Here is a 21,570-nt window from a genome sequence, read left to right as displayed (position 1 = left end):
CTGGGGTGGGTGCTGGAAGCCTCCAAGCACCTGATCACTTAAGTGTCCACAATAAAGGTATGTTAACTAACTGATAAACAGCTACTCTGAAGGCTAAGGGACTGCTCTTCTACAAGAGAGAGAGAGAGAGGTCGTTCCAACACCGCCATGGATAGTAAGAAGGAACTGGAGGGGGTCGGGCTGGCAGGGGTATATATGCACGGCACACGTGGTGCCACTCGGGGGGCCCCGCTGGGAGCCGCTAAGGGAAAAAGTTTCCGACACTCATGCACGCGGCGCGCACACCCCTAATGTGGAATGAACGTGAACAAGCACTCGAAGAAGAATTTCTGATCCTTTGAATACTCTATTTTTCTCATTCCAAAGGATGTTACTTGAATACCTTGGGAAGATATGTTTTTCTCTGCTGGAGTAGCATAAAAATATATCTGTCGGCTCACATTATATACACATATGTATGGGTTGTACTTCTTTTGTGGGAAAATATCACTATGTCAAGCATTTAAAATTAAGTATCATTATACTTATTTTCTTTATCATATTGCAAACTTCTCTGTACAGTAATCTGACTCTTCCTCTGAACTAGTCAAGTCCTCTAATTATTTGCAATCTTTTTAGGCACAGATACAACATATGGCTTATATGCCAGTCTGCTCCTAATTTTTTATAGTTAAGTACCTACACATGAGCTCCTGTGGCTTTGAATAATCTTGGTGGTTTAGATCCACTTTCAGACAGAATACATGCTAGGTACTCTGAGAATCAAAACCAACCAATTTGGGCATATCATACAGAAGACAACAAAATGACAATCAGTGATATTTACTACAATACCTAACGCTCTAATCTGTGGAATCAGTTAATGATAACGTCTCTTATGGATGTTGAAGTCTGGCTGTGAAAGGACCCATGTAATATGAGAATATAGGCCAGTTGTTTGCAGACTTAGTGGAATGTGACTTTAGAGCGATGTTTGGAAAAGCAGCAGCTCACGTATTCATTCACGGCGGTAACTTGCTGATGAACGCAATTGTTTCATGGTCAACCATGTCATTAGGGAAATTTGGGGTTTTTTTGGAAAAGCAAACTGTAACAAATCAAAAAGCTTTGGCAAACCCAGCAGGAAGAGATTAATTACAATCTGTGCACAGTTAGTGAAATTCTACATCTTTTGCCTCTTTTACAGTGGCGCGGCTTCACCAAAACAATATCTACACTGTTGAACCTCTGAGCTCAATGACAGAAACAAAAATGTCCTAAATTGTAGAGACCGGTAAAATATGTTTAAACCCCCCCCCAAACCCAACAATCTTAAGTAACAGTAGAACTAAAAATGAGTGTAGTGCAATAGAGAACTCTTTTCATCAAAGTGCAAGATTTGTTATGTCAATGTCACATCTTCAACAGGGTAGTCTTTGTTGATGTTAAAATGTAGTTCTGTATTCAATTTAAAAGACTGCTACAAAAGCAAGATATGAGACTAGATCAAGATATTTCCAAGCTGATTTTCCTTTGTAGCTGGATGTCTCTGCCTTTCTGCAATCAATACCCCTACCAGGGAAACATGAAAGGAAAACAGACAGGGCCCTGACATTTGGAAACTCTCAACTGATGAAGCAAAGAACACAAAAAACTCTCAGCCATTCCAAGATAATCGGACAAATGAGACTTTGTGTACATAGCTCAAGCCCAGGCTATTTTTATAAATGCATTACAGAGGGGTTGTGAAGAATTAAAAGTTGTTTCCCTACTAGACATTTGTAGATGGAACATTAATGCTCAGATCAGTAATATCTTTGTGAAAATTAAACTCTACCATGTGAAGTTCCTTCTCACTCAGGGCCAAGCCCTGTCTGTCAAAATCACTATCATGTGAGGTTGATAAAAACAATAAAAGGAAAGACGAGACAAAAATAGCCAGAAAAAAAATGGCTGCTTGTTTTCCATAACTTAAAACACAACCATTTCTCCATATGGACTGAATAATCCTGGTTTGGCCAATCTAATCGCCCACTCTTAAAGATAAAAGCCACTGCTGGAGGGATTAGAATGATTTGGAAGCAGTTCTGTGCAGGAATGCAGCTCATCTGAGGAAGCAGGGTTTCTGATGGGCAGGAGGCAGTCTCTGGGGTATCCCACATTAGCGTTGGTCAAAACACAATCATTTTCGGGCTGAGGGAGGACAGAGAGAAAACGTTAGGAGTTCTGGAGGATTTAATGTTTCAAACACTGAAGGTAAAGATGTAAACTTTACTGATAGAAAGGATGGGCCAGTGGGGAAAGTCATCTGGGACCTGGGAGAGACAGATTCAATTTCTAAAAGATCTGCTCTAGAGGTTATTTTGGGGCAGTTCTCTGCCCTGGGCTATCTAGAAGGTCAGACGAGATGGTCACAATGGTCCCTTCTGGCCTTGGAATCTATGAATCAATGAATCTAGGAATTCCTTGGTTTGCCACAGACTTCTTGTGTGACCTGGGGTAAGTCATTTCCTGTCCCTGTGCCTCACTGGGGTGCAACAAGGAGAATCCATTCTTGGCCCCAGTCCTGGCCCATCTTGGCTTCTCTCTCACCAAGGGCCAGTCCTTGAAGATAGGAAAGAAGCATGAGATGGAGCCACAGCCCAGGACGGGTCGAAATGCCATTTGCTGGCCTAACCACCTCTCCACCACTCATGTAGGGGAGGGGCTCTGCCCCACACCACCCAGCTCTAGTTACTGCTTCTCCATTGGCAGAGTTGTGCCCTACCCTTGCCCACTGCTGGGGCAGGGGAGGGAGCTGTTCAGAACCTGATTGGCTCTCAGCTCCCAAATGGCTCACCAATGGGGAGGCAGTGAGTGGAGCTGGGTGGCAAGAGGCAGAGTGGAGCCTGGGTTGATGGGGAAGCAGCACAGCAGCTCTACTAAAAGGCTGCATCCCTGGTTCAATCTTACAAAGTGGTTTCTGGGGCTGCGACCCCTCCCCACCGTGATCCTTGTCACTTTAAGCACTGTGCCTGGTGCTCAGGTTTGTGCCCCAGAGGCAGAGATAGATTGGGTGGGGGCTGAGCCCCCTCTAACCCGAGCCACCTCTGCACTGCTTCCCAGAACCTCAGGCTGCCATCTCCTCCCGCTGCCTCCCCCATCTCCTCCTCTACCGGGCCCGCTCCAGAAGTGGGGGGGGGGGTTCGGTAAAGACATACCCCTCTTTAGGACATTTCTGGTTGCACCCCGATCTGTACAAGGAGAATAACAGCCTCACGGGGGTGGGGGTGAGGCTACATACAGTGCGAAGGACACTTCTGCACAGCATCCCCCTTTCCAAACTGTCTTGTGCCCCACTCAGTTGCAGCCGAAGAGCTGCAGCACAGGCTGACTACAGGAGAGGAAGGTGGACAGGGGGCTTGCCTGGGACATGGGAGACCCGGCTTTATTCCCTTCTCTCCCAAGGCTTGCGGTGTGACCCTGCGGAAGCCATTTTACTCTCTCTGTGCTACAGTTTGTAAAAACAGGGATAACAGCGTTGCCTTGCCTTACGGGGGCACATGAGGTGACGTACACGTAAGAGCGTGAAGCGCTCAGATACTACATGTGAGTAGCACTGACAGATAACTGGCCTATAGAAGGCTTTGTTCTAAAGGCACTCTGACATCTTTGCTGCAAAAATCAATCCCTCACCTTTGTTTTGCAAGAGCAATAACAATGGGCATATTGCAACAGTCACCTCTTTCGGCATTTCTGTCCATAAATACAGAGGTGAGGATTTTGCCACACACTGCGTGCCATGATCCCTATGGAAGTTTGAGCCAGGGATGTTCACCTGTTAAGGACAGGAATCCATGCAGCATGTTCTCCATTCTTTTGTTCTTTAATTCATCACAGGAGAAAGGGTTAACAAAGGCCCATTTTTCACCACAATTCACTAGGACACTCTGGCAGGCTAACTTAATGTGTGTGTATTGGCAGACTAAAGGAGAAGCCTAGAGTTTCAAAAAGGGCTAGTGATTTCAGGTGCCCATCTTGAGACTCCTTAAAGGGGCCCAACAGTTAGACACTGCTGAACTCCCACCCTCTGAACAGTGGGCCCCTTTCAGGTACCTCTGGTGGGACATCTGAAACATGAGACACCTCACCCCACTAGTCACTTTTCAAAAGGCTTGGCCAATGGGGCAGGTCCTCCTCTGATGTCTGCTTGACGTTGGTGTAAGTCAATGGACTCCAGGGGAGTTGCTCCTGATTCACAATGGTGTAAATGGGAGGAGAGTTAGTCCCCGAATTAATAAAATCGGCACTAGATGAGGCACTGAAACATGTAACAGATTCAGGAAATCTTTAGCTCAATGTAAAAGAGCTGCTTACCTTATGGATATTATCCTGTCGTAATAATGACGTGTGTGTGCTGTAGGAGTGCATGGAGGCATCCCGTTGTCCATGGATATTCACAAAGTGTTCCAAGGCTGAATTTGGACACAGGTACTGGGACACTGAAGGAACAGGGGTCAGCTGCTTTGGAGAAATGACCTGATATGAGGAAGGGGGGAGAAAACCCGAACACGGAGTCATCTCTTCTTGGGATGCTTCTCTACCTCTATCTCCTATCTCCATGTTGGACAGCCTGTTCAGGTAAAAATGAATGGTGGACACTCCCATGTTTGGCATCTGAGATGGGCGGAGCTGGGAGCTCAGCTCCTGCTCGACACCATAGATATTGGTCTGTGCTGGGAGGCCCCTGGGTGGCTGATTTGCAGGCCTGTAGCTATCGCCCTGCCACGTGTTACTCCCTAGGGTTGGTTGGTTGGAGGAGGCATGGCTGCACAGGCCGTTCACTAACAAGTGCCGGTTCGGTTTTTGTTTCAGCTGTGGCTCTGTGCGTGCCTGGATCTGGTTTTGTTGGATGCAAGGCTGTCTTTGCTGCAGGAATGGTTGATGTGCTCCCTGCACTGAGTGTAGGCTGCTCTCCAGCTGCTGCCCATGTTGCTGATGTTTGTAAGGGATTTCTATGGGTTGATGGAGATGGTTTGATCCATGAGGTCTGACCCATTGTGGACTCTGCTGCTGATTACCAAGAGGTGACTGTACAAACTGAGACAGCCCGAGCTCAGCTGTTCCTGCTGGTGGCCTCCACTGCAGACTGCTAGACTGCTGCTTATCCTCATCAGCCTGCTTCATCAGCAGGGGCGTTGGCGGACTGAGAACTGAGGGCAACAGCTGCTCCCACGGCTGGCTGCTCTGCTGGTTTTGGGTCACAATGTGCTGCTGCATTTGCTGAGGAAGATGCAAGATCAGCGATTGCTGGTTTTGTGGCAGGGACTGGTGTGAGCACTGGGATCCTTTCTCTGGCATCTGAGATGGATACACCACTGCATCTTTGCTTGGATTCTGGCCTGGGTCTGACGAGGAACAGGCCTGCTGCTCCCCAGTGGGCTCATCCTCACATTTGTTTACAAGTGAACCATGAATATAGGAGAGGATTTCATTGTTTGTTAATAGATCGTTCAGAGAAGGAATATAATCCAGGTCCGTTTCTACCCTCACCATCCTTTCATCCAACAGCAAGAGCTCCAGATCCTCAGCATTCAGCCCCAGACCCTCCAAAGCATTAAACAGCTCGTTATTTGAACAGTTTTCATCACTGCTAATCGAGAGAGAATCCAGCGTGGTCAACAGTGCGTCCCCTTGCCTCAAGTCAGCCAACTCCTGCTTGGGACTATTTTCCCCAAAGGACAATGGATTAGCAACTGCATTCCAGTTGTCTCCTCCAGTCCCAAATAAACCAGATTCTCCCAGGTGGCTGAAGAGATTGCTGCTGAAGGAATGTTTGGGAGTAGAAGCTGGATGGGAGACATAAACAGCCTCATCTTGCCTCATCATGGCTCCCAGAAGAGAGTTTGGGTCTACATTGTCCTTCTGGGACCTTCCCCCTTTACCGTGAGAATTCTTTTTGGATCTGTTGTTTTTCCCTTTGCTGTTGAAAGTGTCAGGGAAGCCAGGAAGTGGGTAGGGCGTTTGATATAATAGTGCCTCTCCTGTAGCAAAGGTAAAAGGAAGATGCATAGAACGCTTCCGAAGGTGCTCCCCTCCTTCTTCATCTCTGCACAGAACAAAGACAAGATTGGTTACGGACACATACCCACAAGGAGACCTAGAATGACTCACCACAGAGGTTAATATCGCCTTGCTGATTCCCCCTAGTGCTCACATAGTCAACACTGGTATCAAAGATCTTTTTTGGAAGCTTGCACCTTCTATGTGGGGTGAGGGAGGGGAACTGAGGCAAGTGACCTCAGTGCACAGAAGGTAAAGGAGATATTAAATAGTCTGAAGTCTTCCTCACATACAACCCTTTCAGAAGGCTGCACTCATACAAAACTGGATTTTAACATTGCTAAGAGAAAGGAATGTAGTTCAAAATCAACTTTCCATTAAACACACACCAGCGCCCCATTGCTGATAGTTATGTTGCAAAGAGTAACAAAATCCAGCCTGCCAAAGTTCTCCATCACTGCCTCCTCCAAAGTTTCTTCTTCTGAAGCAGCTGGTGCTGGCCACTGGTCGGAGACAGAATACTGGACTAGATGGACCATTGGTCTGACCCAGTCAGGCCATTCCTATGCTCCTGGAAAACCTTGATTTTAATTTTGGAATCTGATGCAGAACTAACATAGGGTTCTTAAAACAGGGGAGTTGTGTAGGGTTCTCTGGTGCATGTACAAAGTCAAGTAGCTGCACCGGGTTCATATTGCATCCTGGACAAAACAGAAACAGAAACTTCGGACAGAATGAAGAATGACACTAACCAAGACTTGAAAAAACCCCCCAATAGCATTTATCAGCTGTTTTGTGTGCAGGTAAGGTCTCGCTGAGGTATATTCCCAGATGGTAGAGGGATGTTCTAGGCTAGGGATTGTGCATCAACAGCAAGCTCACATATGCCCAGCTGATGATATAAGTGATATCCGGGTATCTGTCACAATCTTGTGCTATTGAAGTCAATGGGAGTTTTGCCAGGGAGTTCACTGATGTGGGTTCAAGCATATACCTCCCTAAAATGCAGCCTGTGATCAAAGCAAAGTTTGAGGGAAAACCCTCTGAAGTTGTGTTTGTGGTGTTTTCATGACTGCTGAAGGGGAGATAGGGGGTGCAGGGAGACGTCCTCACTCCTGCAGGTAGTTCCCATGCATGGGAGAAATTCCAGTGAAGTTGGAGACCACACACAAGCGTCAGGACTATTTGCAGGAGAAAAGGTTTCCAGGATCAGCCGCAGAGAGTATCGTTGGCTTGTCTTAATAACTGGCCTGTTGCATAATGCGGCTCAAGTGCGCCACATTGTGCGGAACATCCTGCATCGGGCCCCAGTTTTTAAGGCTCTCCCACAGCCCCATGCTGCCATCACAAGGTATCAGTTCAGCTGCTTGGCAAGTCTTCCTGGTTGTGAGCTGCATGGCTTGGTGCTTGACAACACCATGTCTTACACTCCTCCAGGTGTCTGTGCTGCCCCTGGGCCAAGGAAGGGGCAGCGAAGTAATTGCATCACACCTCTGAGCTGCTCCCAAGTCACCTACTTCCCCAAGCAACTGGGCCTGGAGCTGCCTGTGCTGGAGCTGGGCTGGCCAGGCTTTTCCAGGGGCTCGCACTGCAGGCTCACCCAGGGGGAGGCGCATTTCCAGCACAGCTTTGGGGAAACCATCCACAGCTGCAAGGAGGTAGCATGCAGGCAGATTTGCTCCACTGGGGAGCTGATTCCCCTGTCTGAGCTCTTCCCTGCAGCAAGGGGTAAAGCCCCATGCAGTTCCCTGCATGGAGCCACCCATGCCCTTTTTCTGTGAGCTGCTGTGATGGGGTGACTGTCCCACACTGGACTGTTAGGGGTTAATCAGATGGCTGCATGAAAAGCAGCCAATAGGAAAGGGGTTGCGAGGAGCAGCCAATCAGGGTTGGGCAGGCCCATATGAGAAGAGCTGCAGGGCAGAGCAAGTTCAGAAGCTGATTGGAGCTTGATGAGAGAAGATTGGGCTCCTGACCAGGCAGAAGGGAACTAGTATCCTGGACAGAGCAGGGTGGAGCTAAAGATGGTGCCTGGTTGGCTGCAGGATTCACAGGCTGGGGCCCTGAGGCAATGTTGAAGAGGGTGCTGGGGGCCACAGGGAAGTGGCCCAGGCAAGTGAATGGAGGAGTCAGAGGGGACGCAGCAAGTGGTGGCCATCTACAGGGTCCCTGAGCTGGGACCTGGAGTAGTGAGCGGGCCAGGTTCCCCCCACCTGCCACAGAGGAAGTGGCCAGACAGCTGGTTTCAGTTGCCACTGAGGGAAGTGGCCGGACAGCAGACTGCAATTCCCCTGGAAAGGGGGAAAATAGAGCATGACATGGCTGGACGGTGATGGCGTGAAGAGGACGCCACGGTTCTGGGAGTGACGTGGGTCCTAGAGCAAAGTGATGGTGGTGTGATGCCGCCAGAAGAGGGTGCACTGGCTAGCAGAGCTAATCCCTGGGACAGGCAGCAGGAGGCGCTGTGAGTGAACACCGTCACAGCTGCAAACTTGGATCTTGAAAGCTGGAGTTGCAACGCCCCTCCCCCGGGTCGGGTCAGCTAACTCCACAGTTCAGAGCGTAATCCTAAAGGACAGGTTAACCCTAATATTATTTATTGTTTTATTGCATTATTTTAAGTGTCTTTAACATTTTGCTCTAGCAAAACCTGTGACATTCCTGGTTAAAGGTAGAACAGCTATCACTGAAGACCAGCCTCTAAAAGACACAAGCTTTCATAATTCCCACCTTAGCATCTGCAGTATGCGTGTAGTACACAGGATCATGTTGTATGTCCGTATAAGAAGTTTCTGGCTATTTGCATGAGTGTTTTTTTTTTTTAAACAAAAACCATGTGTTCAATAAAAAGGTGTGATGTTCCTCATTCCAGTGTGTGAGGGTTGAGAAAGATGCAGGGGTATGCGATCATCTCTTGCCGTAAGTAAGCGGCCAGAGAAGGGATGAGGTAGCCCTAGCGAAGGCCAGAGGGGACTGTGGAATTTCAGAGCCCAGGCTTACAACGGCCCGATTCTGCTCCAACACGGCAGTAAACCACAAGCTCCCCACTCTAGCCAGTATACCAATGTAAGGTGGTGTGAAATCAGAATCAAACCCAGAATATTTTCTCTTTAGAATAATACAGTGGTTTTTGTCCCTGGATGCCATCCCAAGCAATGGGTGAGTTTCAAAGTATTTGTATATTTCATGGCCTAGTGGCTCAAGCTCGGGAATGGAATTTAGGAGAGCTGGTTTCTATTCCTGGTTCTGCTGGGTGACATTGGGCAAGTCACCTCACTGCTCTATGCCTCGGTTTCCCTATCTGTAAAGTGGAGATGATAGTGCCTTTTGTAAAGCACTTTGAGATCTACTGATGAAGAGTGCTAGATAAGAGCAAGTTTCAGAGTAACAGCCGTGTTAGTCTGTATTTGCAAAAAGAAAAGGAGTACTTGTGGCACCTTAGAGACTAACCAATTTATTTGAGCATAAGCTTTCGTGAACTACAGCTCACTTCATCGGATGCATACTGTGGAAAGTACAGAAGACATTTTATACACACAGTATGCATCCGATGAAGTGAGCTGTAGTTCACGAAAGCTTATGCTCAAATAAATTGGTTAGTCTCTAAGGTGCCACAAGTACTCCTTTTCTTTTTGCAGATAAGAGCAAGGCATTATTATTACATTGTTTTCATTATAGTCAGTGCCCAGTTGGGATCCATGCTGCTCCTTCTGAGAGAAGCAACAAGCAAGACAGCGTACTAGGAAGATGAAGCAAGTGACCTACCCTACTCTGACTGTCAGAGCTTCCTTACTAAATGAAACTAAGAGACTGACAGCCTCTGGAACCCAGGAGAGGTTAGACCCACTCCAGGCCCATACTCCGGCACTTACAGAAGCGGCCTTTGCGTGGCAATGATGTAATCAGGTTTGCCATTCTTGTAGACGAGTCTAGCATTGGCCTGGACCCACTTCCAGCGATTTTCTTTTGTCAGGAGACGGAACACAGTCAGGCCGCTCTCGCCCGTTTTCATCACTGGAAAAGAGATGCCAAGACAATGCAGTGAGCGACACCTGATCTGCAGAGATGGATCCAGGGATGCAGAGCCTTGGTGTCACAAGGTACCGCGATTTCTGCAAGACCGAAGCGCCCTGGAGCACATGAGCCCTTCGATACAGACTGTCCCAGCTGTGCCCATCCAATCTGGTCAAATGCCACTCAAGGACAATTCTTCATTTTTCTCATTCATGACACGTATGCTAGTAATATTTGCATATGTGTTCGTTTATTTGCAGACACTGTGGTGTTAAGTTATCTAGGAACGGAGGGGGGCAGAACAGTTATCCCTATAAAGGAGTAGGGCCGATCCTCTGCTGGAGTAAATGGGCATTTCTGATTTACACCAGCTGAAGATCTGGCCCATGCTCTTTATAAAAGCCACGTTAGAAAAAAGATAGCCATTTCAGAGGTTACGTCAGACAAGACCCAGAGGTAATTCTACCCCTCCCCCCAACCCAAATTAGAATGCCCATGTGTGCGGGGCTGGGACCTGACAGCAGGGGCAGATAAGGGTCACACTAACTGTGTCTTGTTTAATGAGGCCATTTAAACAACAATTAACTCTATATGGCTGCTTTTACAGAATCCCCTTTTTTTCTACGGCTAAACTGTGTGTGGGGTTTTTTACGTGGCTCCCTTTCTGTTACATGCAACGTGTTTTGGGTCAGATCTATCACCTGTAGCGTGAGCATGACATGTTGCACCAAGAAAGGACCACTGAAAGGGGCTCAAGTCACTTAGTGATGCTGGGTGAAATAACTGAACCAAGCTGGCTTTAGGGTCAGGAACCTGAAGCAGCAATTGTGTCCAACATCACTGCGATTCAGTTTGTGGATCGCCCCATAGGCTCCTAATCAGACAAACAGGAGGCAAAACCATGATCTGTCCAACAGATTCACAATCCTTAACACCAACACCATCCCTTCAGAAATGCTTCATTCAGTAATTGATCAGGCATTGCTTATGCCTTTATGAAAGCCAGGTTGTATTGCTTGCCCTCCCGATGTGGGACATTTGGCTGTGACCTAGAGTTCCAGCACCACTGGGCTGGGGAAATAGAGATGCTCTCCACTCCATGTGGGAGGGTGAACCCTGAGCACCAGCATATGCTGGAGCTCCTCATGCCAGCTCTTACCTTACAAAGGGCTGAGCAGGTGCCAAGCACCCTCAATGCCCTTCTGAGCACCTCACAGGGTCAGGTCCTGCTGATGGGCAGAGAATTATCTGTAGAAACCCCTAACCCATCATGTGCAATGGAGAAGTTCCTGGGCCACACTGGGCCCAGCCCTGTGTGGATTCACAAGGGGACAAGGAAGGATCCAGGCACCACTCCCCTCGGCTCCTGCCCCACGAGTCAAAAAGTAACCCAGCAGTCATGTTCGCCAGAGCCTTGGCAGCACTGCAGCACCGCAGTAGCCCCAGTGCATCCCCCCTTGCAGTCTGTTTGAAAGGGAGGGTTTGCTGAAAACCTCTACAAGAAGGGAAGGCAGAGACATGGCCTGCACTCCTGGATGTTATCTCCCACCAGTTCTTTCTGGGGGATGTTCTGAGCAGCCTGTACCAAGCCCGAGTAACAGGGCTTTGCAGGTGGTGCTCCCGTGGAGATTGCTCCCATGTGACTACAGCAGCTGGTGTCAGGAATGGAATTTAAAGGGGAATCTACCTAATTTCTGTTCTCCTGAAGCCCTTAAGACTGGTTAGCCAGCCAGGGTGCCTACAGCCTTGCACAGGGATGCAGGAGGGATGGACAGGGCTAAGAGGGTTACTTGCTGTGGTGCTGCCAGGGCGATCCCTGAAAGGCCAGGTGGAGGGGGCAGCGTCTGCAGGTGGCAGAGCATGTGCTGCTGTGGAGCCCCTGACAGGAGTTCTGGCTAAGTTAGACAGAGTCCCTCCAGCACACCAGAGCCAGACTTTTGTATAATGCACAACACAGCACAGACAGAGGCTTGTTGGCTCGACAGCTGACCCTGGCCAGCTTGTTCTAGGTCAGCATGCCCAGGGACCATTGTCATCATCTACTCTGACCCCCCCCAGTATAACATAGGCCAGACAACGTCCCCCAAATAATGCCTACAGCAGATCTTTTTGATAACATTGTGGAGCCTTCTAGGGCTCTGACACTTTTCTACCATCTCCCTCCAAAGACACCTCCAGCTGTGTCTCTGGACTGTCACTCACACTGCATTCAGATTAACTATCCAAACCTGCAGATTTTTAACAGTCTTACTTCGGACGTGATTCTCAGCACAGTACAGCATATCAGCGGCGTGGATGAACTGGTACCCGGTACCACGCACCCGCAGCTCTGCCTCCGTATAGCCCAGCACGACCTTCCCCCTGGGGTAGAAGAGCAGAGCACCACGATTACAGAGAGGCCAGCGGCCTGGCCCTCAACAATCCAGCTGCTAGGGGAAAAGGCTTCTAGCAACACTCCATTCCCAGCTTATTTACAGTTCTGCAATGGAGACATCGCCTCATCCGCAGGGCAGGCGGTCAGTAAGAGCCCCCCTCACAGGATCACCCAGACCCTGGATCTGGGCACACAGGAGATAGCAGCATTGCTCCCTCCCTCCCTGGAGCGGGTGGGTGAAGAATGGCTTTCCTCTGCGCCCTGCCCTGTACTACGCACCCATGCGCCAGAGCAGAGAGTAGGGTTACCAGGCGTCCGGTTTTTGACCGGAACACCCAGTCGAAAAGAGACCCTGGCGTTTCCGGTCAGCACTGCTGACCGGGCTGTTAAAAGTCCGGTTGGTGGCACAGCAGGGCTAAGGCAGGCTCCCTGCCTGACTCCACGCAACTCCCGGAAGCAGCGGCATGTCCCCTCTCTGGCTCCTATGAGCAGGGGTGGCCAGGGGGCTCCGTGCGCTGCCCTCGCCCCAAGTGCTGGCTCCACAGCTCCCATTGCCCGGGAACTGTGACCAATGGGAGCTGCAGGGGCAGTGCCTATGGACAGGGCAGTGCACAGAGCCGCCTCGCTGTGCCTCTGCCTAGGATCCAGAGGGGGGACAAGCTGCCACTTCCAGAAGCCGCCTGAGGTAAGTGCCACCTGGAGCCTGCACCCCAAACCCCCTCCCGTGCCCCAACCCTGAGCCCCCTCCTGCCCTCTGAACCCCTCCAAAGAGAGGCCTCGCTAGGCCTCCTCAGCTACCTGTGTTACCTGGGGCAGTACCGTTAAAGTGGGAAGCTTTGTAAAGGGTGGAATGGATCCCAACAGACTAAGAAGGAGCAAGATTTCAGGAAACTGGCTGGAATTCACCCCCGTGCAGAAGGTCCCAGGAAGCCTATGCAGCATTTAACCATTTAAATTAGGGCTTTGCTTGGTCCCTGTGCCCAGGGAGGGTTCCCCACACAAGGATTAATTTAAAAAAAAAATCTGAATTATGAGCGGCCAGAGGCTAACAGAGTACACAGCTCCTCTGGGCTGTGAAGAGTGTGACAGGGCAGAGACCAGAAGCAGGATGTTCTTCTTTTAAAGAGTAGCACAACGGGAACAAAACAGACACAGCAAGGCTAAGGAGGCCTGGAATGCCAATGGCTGTTCAAGTACTGTCAATGGAAGCAAAGGCTGGCTGTAGCATTTACATAGGACAGTGGCTCTCAACCTTTCCAGACAACTGTGCCCCTTTCAGGAGTCTGATTTACCTTGCATACCCCCTCTCTTAAAAACTACTTGCTTACAAAATTAGACATAAAAATACAAAAGTGTCACAGCATGCTGTTACTGACAGAGTGCGTCCTTTCTCATTTTTACCATATAATTATAAAATAAATTGATTGGAATATAAATATTGTACTTACATTTCAGTGTATAGAGCAGTATAAACAAGTCATTGCCTGTATGAAATTTTAGTTTGTACTGACTTCACTAGTGCTTTTTATGTAGCCTGTTGTAAAACTAGGCAAATATCTAGATAAGTTGATGTACTCCTTGGAAGACTTCTGCATACCCCCAGGGATACATGGACCCCTGGTTCAGAACCACTGACACAGGACAGTTTTGATCCAGCTAGTACTTCAGTCACGAGTGACATAAATTGGGGGATAGGTCTCATCTCAAGCCAGGGTGGACGAAGGGCCAAATCACATAGGCTTATGTCCTCAAGTGTATTTAGGCACCTACGTCTCACTGATTTCAATGAGCACTAGACACGAAAATATCTTTGAGGATGTCGGCCATAATCCCCACACAACTGCTGATTTCTGCTTCAAGAACTTGTGCTGCAGGTCCAGGTTAGGGTGCACTGGCAGAAGTCTGCAGAGAAGCCTAGCCAGCCACTTGCTATCTGTGCCTGACTAACCCATGGGACCAGTCTTTCACTTCCATAAGCAAGGATATTGACTACTACAGTTAGCTGAAAAATGAACTACTAGTTTTCGAAAGGGTTTGAAAATGAAAATGTTGTTTCCATGCTGAAGGATTCTAAATGGACCCCCCTCCCTTTTTATTTAACTATTTTTTAAATTTCTCCACCCATCCAATTGTGTTTAACCAAAATGTTACTGACCTGGTTAACAATACTTTTCATTTACCAAAAATTGTGTTCCCAGTAACTGAAAATCTTCAACAGCCATTTGGATAATTTCAATGTGGTTGATAAAGAGTACCCTGCCCCCAGAAAAACATTCTAACAATTTTTTGCAAAAAACCAAGTCACTTTCCTCCCCAAAACCCTTTTTGTTAAAAAAAAAAAATTTCAACTAGCTGTATTAACCACATTTTAAAAAACAAACATATACCTTTCCTAAGTAATTATTATTATTAATTTATTTGTATTTCAGTAGCTCCTCAGAGGTCCCATCATGGACCAGGACCTCCCTGTGCCAGGAGCTGCACAAACATGGAACACCACAGAAAGATGCTGAATGTAACGTGAGTCTTACTTACAAGAGTATTTGGGGAAAATCTTGTTTAACAGCACATGCCAACATTAGTCCCAACTTCTGTACTTACTTGGCATCACATGCCAAGGGGGTGAAGTCCAGTTTGTGCTTGGTTCTGAAGATCAAGTTTTTGGTTCTGATCTCCAGGATGGAGGGGGGCTGCAAGGGAGTGGAGAGGGCAAAGAGAGCCAGCTGGGGCGGCAGCAGGGACCCATCCTCAGACCTTTTATTCTGGCCGTGGAGAAATTTCAACCTGCCCTGAAGGTTTAAAGCCTTGAAAAGAAAAAAGAGGAGTCACTTCGAGAATGTGAATTGGGCTGTTAACTTCAGCAATGAAAGGCCTGTTTAAAGCAAATACAGCATTTGTTAATAAGTAAATGCAAACGAACAAGACAAGCCTAGGGGAAGGAGAGAAAAGCCAATGAACACTGCATCATCGGGACTGTATGCTATTCAGAGGAGATTTTCAGAGGTGCTGCTGGAGCACAAAATCCCCTGGCACTGAGTCTGGACCCCTCTTCCCTCACGACCCTGAAAGTCTACACTGCAATTTAATAGCCCCGCAGCCTGAGTCAGCTGACCGAGGCCAGCTATGGCCGTCTTATCGCAGTGTAGCTGTACCCTGTGGCAACAATGCCATAAACCAGGTTAGACCCATGCTGTAAGGTCAGGACATAGGTAGGACCTGTTCTTGTGATCTCTATTCATGTGAGCTCACAAACAAAATTACAGTAGAGACAGTTTCAGTGGTGGCAGGACACAACCCATCCCACCCAAAACCTTACAAGTCGGGAACTGAGAAGTAAAGAGGAAAGACTTACAAATTCCCTTCCCCGCTCCCGCTGCCTGCAGCATTGTGGCTAACACACTCCAGTTCTCCCATCTCCAACAAACACCCAAAAGCAATCTGTACCCCACCTTTATCAAATGTTCATCCAATGCAAAACCAGAGGGAGTAGCCATGCTGCTCAGCTGTTTGAGAGGTCTGAGAGGCAGGGATGGAACTCAGTTCTCTGACTGCACATTTTATTGCCCTTGAAAAGTTACTGGAAATAAATACAGGAAGTGACATCACCTGTCAGCTGGAGGGAAGTGCCTAGCAGGAATCTGGGTCACCACTCACTTCCATTTTGGAAACTTAACGTCTTCAACCACACGTAGGATTTCAATAATTGTTTTATTTAAAAAAAAATGGTTTTTTACTCTGTTGAGTCATTTGATTTTACTGTAGTGCCCCAATACCTATTAGGGTTTTCTTTTTTAAAAAAATGCAGCCTGTATTTTAATGTGCTTGTTAAAATGAAATCAATTCTGAATATAAAAACCAAACCAGCACCATGTGCAATTACTCAGACTCTGTGCATGTGATTTTCGTTTTTCTCCTAGAGGCATCAGTTTAAAATACTTGGTTCATTTCATTCAAACAGCAGATTCTGTTGTGTCCTAACTTTCACTCAAATAGTTTATTTTGTTAGGTAATCCCCAAGAAGCAGTTGCGAAGCAACATCATCTATTCCCCAAGGACAGTAACTATTATACACAGAGTGTAGCGGTGTCTAAACCCAGCAGGTCCCAGAGCCAAATGCTTATACTGCAGCTTTATAGTCCTGCAGCCTGAGACCCATGAGCCCTGGGTGTTGAGTTGTAGTGTAGACATAGCCTTAGAAAAAGGTACGATTTCAGCTCCTTGTCTCCTTTTGCCCACTTCTTGCTCTTTTTTTAGCCTTCCTTGGCAATGACAGTGTTTGTGCTGCAGCAGATTTGTTATCAAACTAAAATTTGATAGGTTTGCCTTGATGCCCATATATTCCCTTATGGCTAAAAGTAATAAATCATCATACAGACAAATACTCCTGTTGTACAACTGATACCCTAGGAGTCAGCCCATGAGGCACAGCCATGTGGCCAAAGCACCAATCTAAGCATGTGCTAGATTTCTTGTAATAGGAGGGCAAAGGAAAGTGAGACAATGCAGTGAAAAGTCACCAAACGAGGTGAGTTTTTTAAATCTCTTTTTAGTCCCCCTGTATCGCTTTGTTTCTAATGAATGAGCAGACAGGCTTTTGTAGAGACACAGGGGGAAATTTGCTGTCACTTTCTTACAGGGCCTGATTCGAAGACCACTGGAGGAAATCAGAAACCCTCCATTGCCTTCAATGGACTTTGAGTCAGGCCCACCCTGACTTTACTGAGCAGAACCATGCTCCTCACTGCTCCCATCTTTCCCTTATTGGGCTGTTCTGTGCGAGCTGAGCCCTGGTATGGCAACATTTCAGGCTGCCAATGGGATCTGGTGTGTCCCTGCAGTGCTGTTGCTAGTCTCCTTGGCAGTCATGTGGTTCTGTTCTTTGAGGAATAAAGTTCGCAAAGCTTCCTATCTGTGCTTCCTCCCATTCACACGTGCCCCCTCTGGCTGGCTAACACACACATCCAACCAAAGCATCGACATCCTTAAAGCCAGTCCTTTGGGACCCGTGCTGTGGTGATCTTGCATGGTCAGAAAATACTGCTCTAAAATAAAGGCCTCAGCCATGTCTTCCTGAAAATCCAGGCCATCTAATGTAAACATCACAGGGCTGGCTCCAAAGGTGGCTTTAACAAACAGATTGCTTTTCACACAGTAGGCATCCAAACCTTTCTACAAAGCACCTTGCTAAGGATTAGGGACTGCGTGCTGGGTGAGGAAAAAGCCATTCCAGGCTCAGGAATAGTGCACATGCACATGCCCCTGGGCACAGCAGTCTGGTTTACTGGGAGAATAGGTGTAAGGGAACCCCAGGAAAAAGCACCACCCACATGATACAACTATCACCCCAACAGAGCTCTGAGTATTATTAGTGCAACTGAAGCCAGTGCTGGTGAACTGTGCCGGACTAACACTGGTATTTGACATCCACTCTCCACAGAGCAGATGGCACAAGCTAACCCAGCTTTTCACTAATATGTCTCAGGCCACTAGGGGTTAAGAGGATAGCGCAGTTACCATGTCCATTCAGTCTCTGGCTTCCACTTAGCCACAAGCTGTGAGGGTGACTTTTCACACCTGCTTGCGGGCTGAAACCACACTGTGAAGTGCATTTAGACATCACACAGCTATGAGGCCTGAATGACTTTTGGTCACTACCAACAGCAGCTGCATTTGAACTGGTGATCAAGCCGTGAAAAGCTTCTCAACCTATTACCAGTCCCCTGAGCCAACCAGCCCTCTTAGCATTTTGCATGAGGCATTCACCAACCTTCATACTTTTGCTGCCAGGCAGTATCACCTAGAGCCATACCCTCATGCAGAACTGACCCCGAGTGGTGCTTTTGTGTGTGCAAAGTCCTTGTTTTGGGAAATCTCCTACCAACCACTTAAAAAGCTTAGAGGTGATCTGAAAACATAACAGTAATGGAGTTTGTGCACTTGATAGAAGCTTTATGATGTAATAAGGCCTACGGGAAAGAAAAAAAGAAGCTTTATTTTCCTGGAAGTGATTCTAAAGCATCTTTGTTTTTGTGACAGATATTTAACTCAGATGTCTGGCAAACAGATTGGAGAAAAGCATGGTTCTTAAAGAGTCTGTCCCTCTGCTCCTTCCATTAAGGGTTGAGTGAGCTCCCAAGCCGCATTTCTGGGTCCTCCCCTGGAGAACGCAGGCACTGGGGGAACATCAGACCTTGTTTTCCATTTTGAAAGTCACTTTTAAAATCACCATTCCAGAATGCCACCAAAAACTGAATGCCATTTTGTTGTTTACTGAAGTTTAACACAAGCAAATTCTCCTGTCAGAATCCAGACAAACCCCTCAATTTAGGCGACAATTGTCCTGACCCTGGTCTGTGGGTGAACCACACTATGTACTATTTGTGTGTGTGGGGGGGGCGGGGAAGCAGGGCCAAAGGGGAAGTTAAGCCAGTTTACATCCTCCATTCCAGATCCGGGGGTCAGCCAAGGACAGGGCTGTTCACTGGATGTCCCGCTTTGAGCTGCTGCCTGTGCCCCATAAGGGCCATTCCAAAAGCTGCTGACCCCCAGGGTGATTAGATGGTGATCCACTGGTGTTCAGCAGGTTTGCCCTGATAGATCGGGGCCACATTCTGCCCCCAATGAATTTAGGCGTGGAAGTATGTCACTTTAGCTGCTACTCTAGCCTTGTTCTTAAATTGTCCCACCACCAGTGCAGCTCCATTGGTGGTAGCACAGAGGAAGAGCTAGTGTGGAGTACGAGGACATTGTCTGACCATGTTCCTAACACTTCTAGAGGATGAGATGCTCAAAATGCCAGTGGTCTGTCTAGACTAGTGCTCCCACTGGCAGAGATGTGCTAGAAGTGGAAGGGGGACTGAAGAACAAAGGCTGGTGTGGAGAAGGCCTTTGTTCCAGATGGTCAAGGATTGACTGAAGGCTCCAAGGAAAAAACAGGCCTGTCATAGAAACAGCCCCCTTGTTCTGGTAGGGAGAATTCTGCCCTGGCAGAGCTGTGCTAAGGGTCTGTGCAGGACCCCTTCTGCCACCAATGGGTGTGTGTGTGTGGGTGAGAATACTCAAGGAGCAGTCCTGCACTAATGTCACACTAATGAGGAGAGGCTGATGCAGGTTCTTACTCACCACGAACCCAGATGAATTATCCAGGAGGCAGCGGAATCGGCACACAAAGCTCCTTTCGAGGAAAGAGGAGTTCTCGGGAGGCAGCTGGCTGGGCTTGTAAGTGATAATGGAGGAGCTGATACTTGTTTCACCTAAAGGATGTGGGATAAAGGAGAGCCCAAATTAACACACACGGAAGTGTGGAGACTCCCAACAAGGTGACAACGTGCATCAACAGCTATCTCTGTTGAAGGTATTGCAAAAAATCTCCTCTGGATGGACACACTTGGTTCCTTCTGTCTAATTAAACGCCCCCTACAAAAACCTGCATGTATATGAAGAACAGGACTGTTTCAAAGTGAAGCACTCAAAAGTCAGGAAAGTTCCAATGGCCTGCTGTGGGTGCAGCCCTGAGTTACAAGATCTCTCTCTATCGTTGACATAGGACCTCTGCCTTATTCAGTGCACAAGCTGGACACTGCACAGAGAATGTTTCAGTTCACAGCTGCCTCAATGAAGGATTTGCCATCTGAGAGACCTGCACCTGCCTTGGTAAGGCAACTCCCATCTTTTCATATGCTGTGTATTTATACCTCCCTATTGTATGTTCCACTCCATGCATCTGATGAAGTGGGTTTCAGCCCACGAAAGCTTATGCCCAAATAAATTTGCTAGTCTCTAAAGTGTCACAAGGACTCCTCGTTGTTTCTGCACATTACTGCAGCTGAGGCTTGAACCGAGTGGTGTCTGTAGGCAGCAGGTCTAGTGGACAATCTGTCTCCCCCATTGAGGGCCAGGACCAACTCCTCTTGACAGGATCTGCCCAGGACTAACAGGAATACAACAGCATTTTTAAAGCAACTATCTTATGGAAACAGTGAAGAGTTGCAGGACATTCCCAGTGGTCTTTGGGCTGGTAACAGAACTGGCCGGCCCCCTAGCAGGCTCTACGCCACCTCCCTTTCTTTAGTCTCCTGCACCTACCATCAGGCAATGGTTTGCTCTCGGGAGTGGGAGGTGGGTTAAGGGCCCAGTGAAGGTTGCGCCTGAACTCCTGTTGGTCCTCGGTGTGGATCAGCTCAAACACGCTCTGGTGCATGACATCTGTCTGGAAGGAACCAGAGTGACAGGTGAGTCCAACTGTCTATCCCAGGCACCTGCAGCTGCTGCACAGCTGGGGACAGCCTGGCCTCTCGCCATCGGAACTGCCACACACACAGTGGACCAGATTTCATCACCCTCACTCCCAGGGGCAGTGCCAGGGCCTGCAAAGAGTCTCACCCCACTGAGATCAGTGGGGCTCCCCGGGGAGTAAGGTTCCATATCCCAGGCCTGAGCACACTCTGCTGATGGGAGCTGGGTCAAGCCAGGGTGGGTAAAGGTGGCCTGCATCCCTCACCTCCATGGCATAGACAGCAGCCCCTGCAAAGGCAATGGAGCTACCTGCTGGAGCCAGAACTACGCAATGGACCCAATTCTGCCACCCTTACTCACCATGGGAGAGGTCCTGGTTTCTTTAGTGGGACCATTTGGGGCATAAGAGTGAGCCAGTGTGGAAGAAACTGATTCAAGTGTCAGTGGTGCAGAATCAAGCCCAATCTGCTCAAAGAATCCCAACAAAACAGATCACCATGATTAATTCTGCCTTTACCCGGTCATTACCTAAAGGGTGAGATTGTGGCTTTGGACTTCACTACACAGGTGTGCAGTCACAAGCTACCCCATTGTAATTAATATGCAGTGTGTTTGCTGGCAAGATGAAGTATGTTTAAGCAGAAAAAGCAAGCAATGACCAATAGGGTAGCTCCAATAAGAACAAAAGCCAAAAAAGGTCTGTAATTAAGTCACACTTCACAACAAAGATCTGACCTCATTTCCCTGAATGAGTCAGTAGAACAGACAGACATGATTTACAAAGAGCAGATCAGAATAAAAATCACAAACACTGCCCTCACTGGCACTTCGCAGCAAATTATAGTGAATGACTGAGTGTCAGTTTGCCAACTAAATTAATCCTCAAGATCTTCACATTTAAAATATGAAAACTTCTGAATTATGAA

General features: G+C 48.0%; 1 protein-coding gene across 1 annotated transcript in view; it reads right to left on the bottom strand.

Moving 5' to 3' along the window:
* Positions 1-262: 262 nt before the first annotated feature.
* LOC141996273 (aryl hydrocarbon receptor-like) overlaps positions 263-21,570 on the bottom strand; it is a 93,907-nt gene continuing 72,599 nt past the window's right edge. The window contains exons 5-11 of the mRNA XM_074968257.1: positions 20,495-20,618; positions 19,532-19,662; positions 15,011-15,213; positions 12,287-12,396; positions 9,894-10,035; positions 4,336-6,067; positions 263-2,172 (exon numbers count right to left, since the gene is read on the bottom strand). Coding sequence (XP_074824358.1) covers positions 2,017-2,172; positions 4,336-6,067; positions 9,894-10,035; positions 12,287-12,396; positions 15,011-15,213; positions 19,532-19,662; positions 20,495-20,618 — 2,598 coding nt within the window. The 3' untranslated portion in view covers positions 263-2,016. The remainder of the gene's footprint in view (positions 2,173-4,335; positions 6,068-9,893; positions 10,036-12,286; positions 12,397-15,010; positions 15,214-19,531; positions 19,663-20,494; positions 20,619-21,570) is intronic.

The sequence above is a fragment of the Natator depressus genome, chromosome 11 (genome assembly GCF_965152275.1).
Source record: "Natator depressus isolate rNatDep1 chromosome 11, rNatDep2.hap1, whole genome shotgun sequence".
Taxonomy (NCBI): Eukaryota; Metazoa; Chordata; order Testudines; family Cheloniidae; genus Natator; species Natator depressus.
The sequence above is the reverse complement of the archived record's forward strand: the minus strand, read 5'-3'. Positions and strand labels throughout refer to the sequence as shown.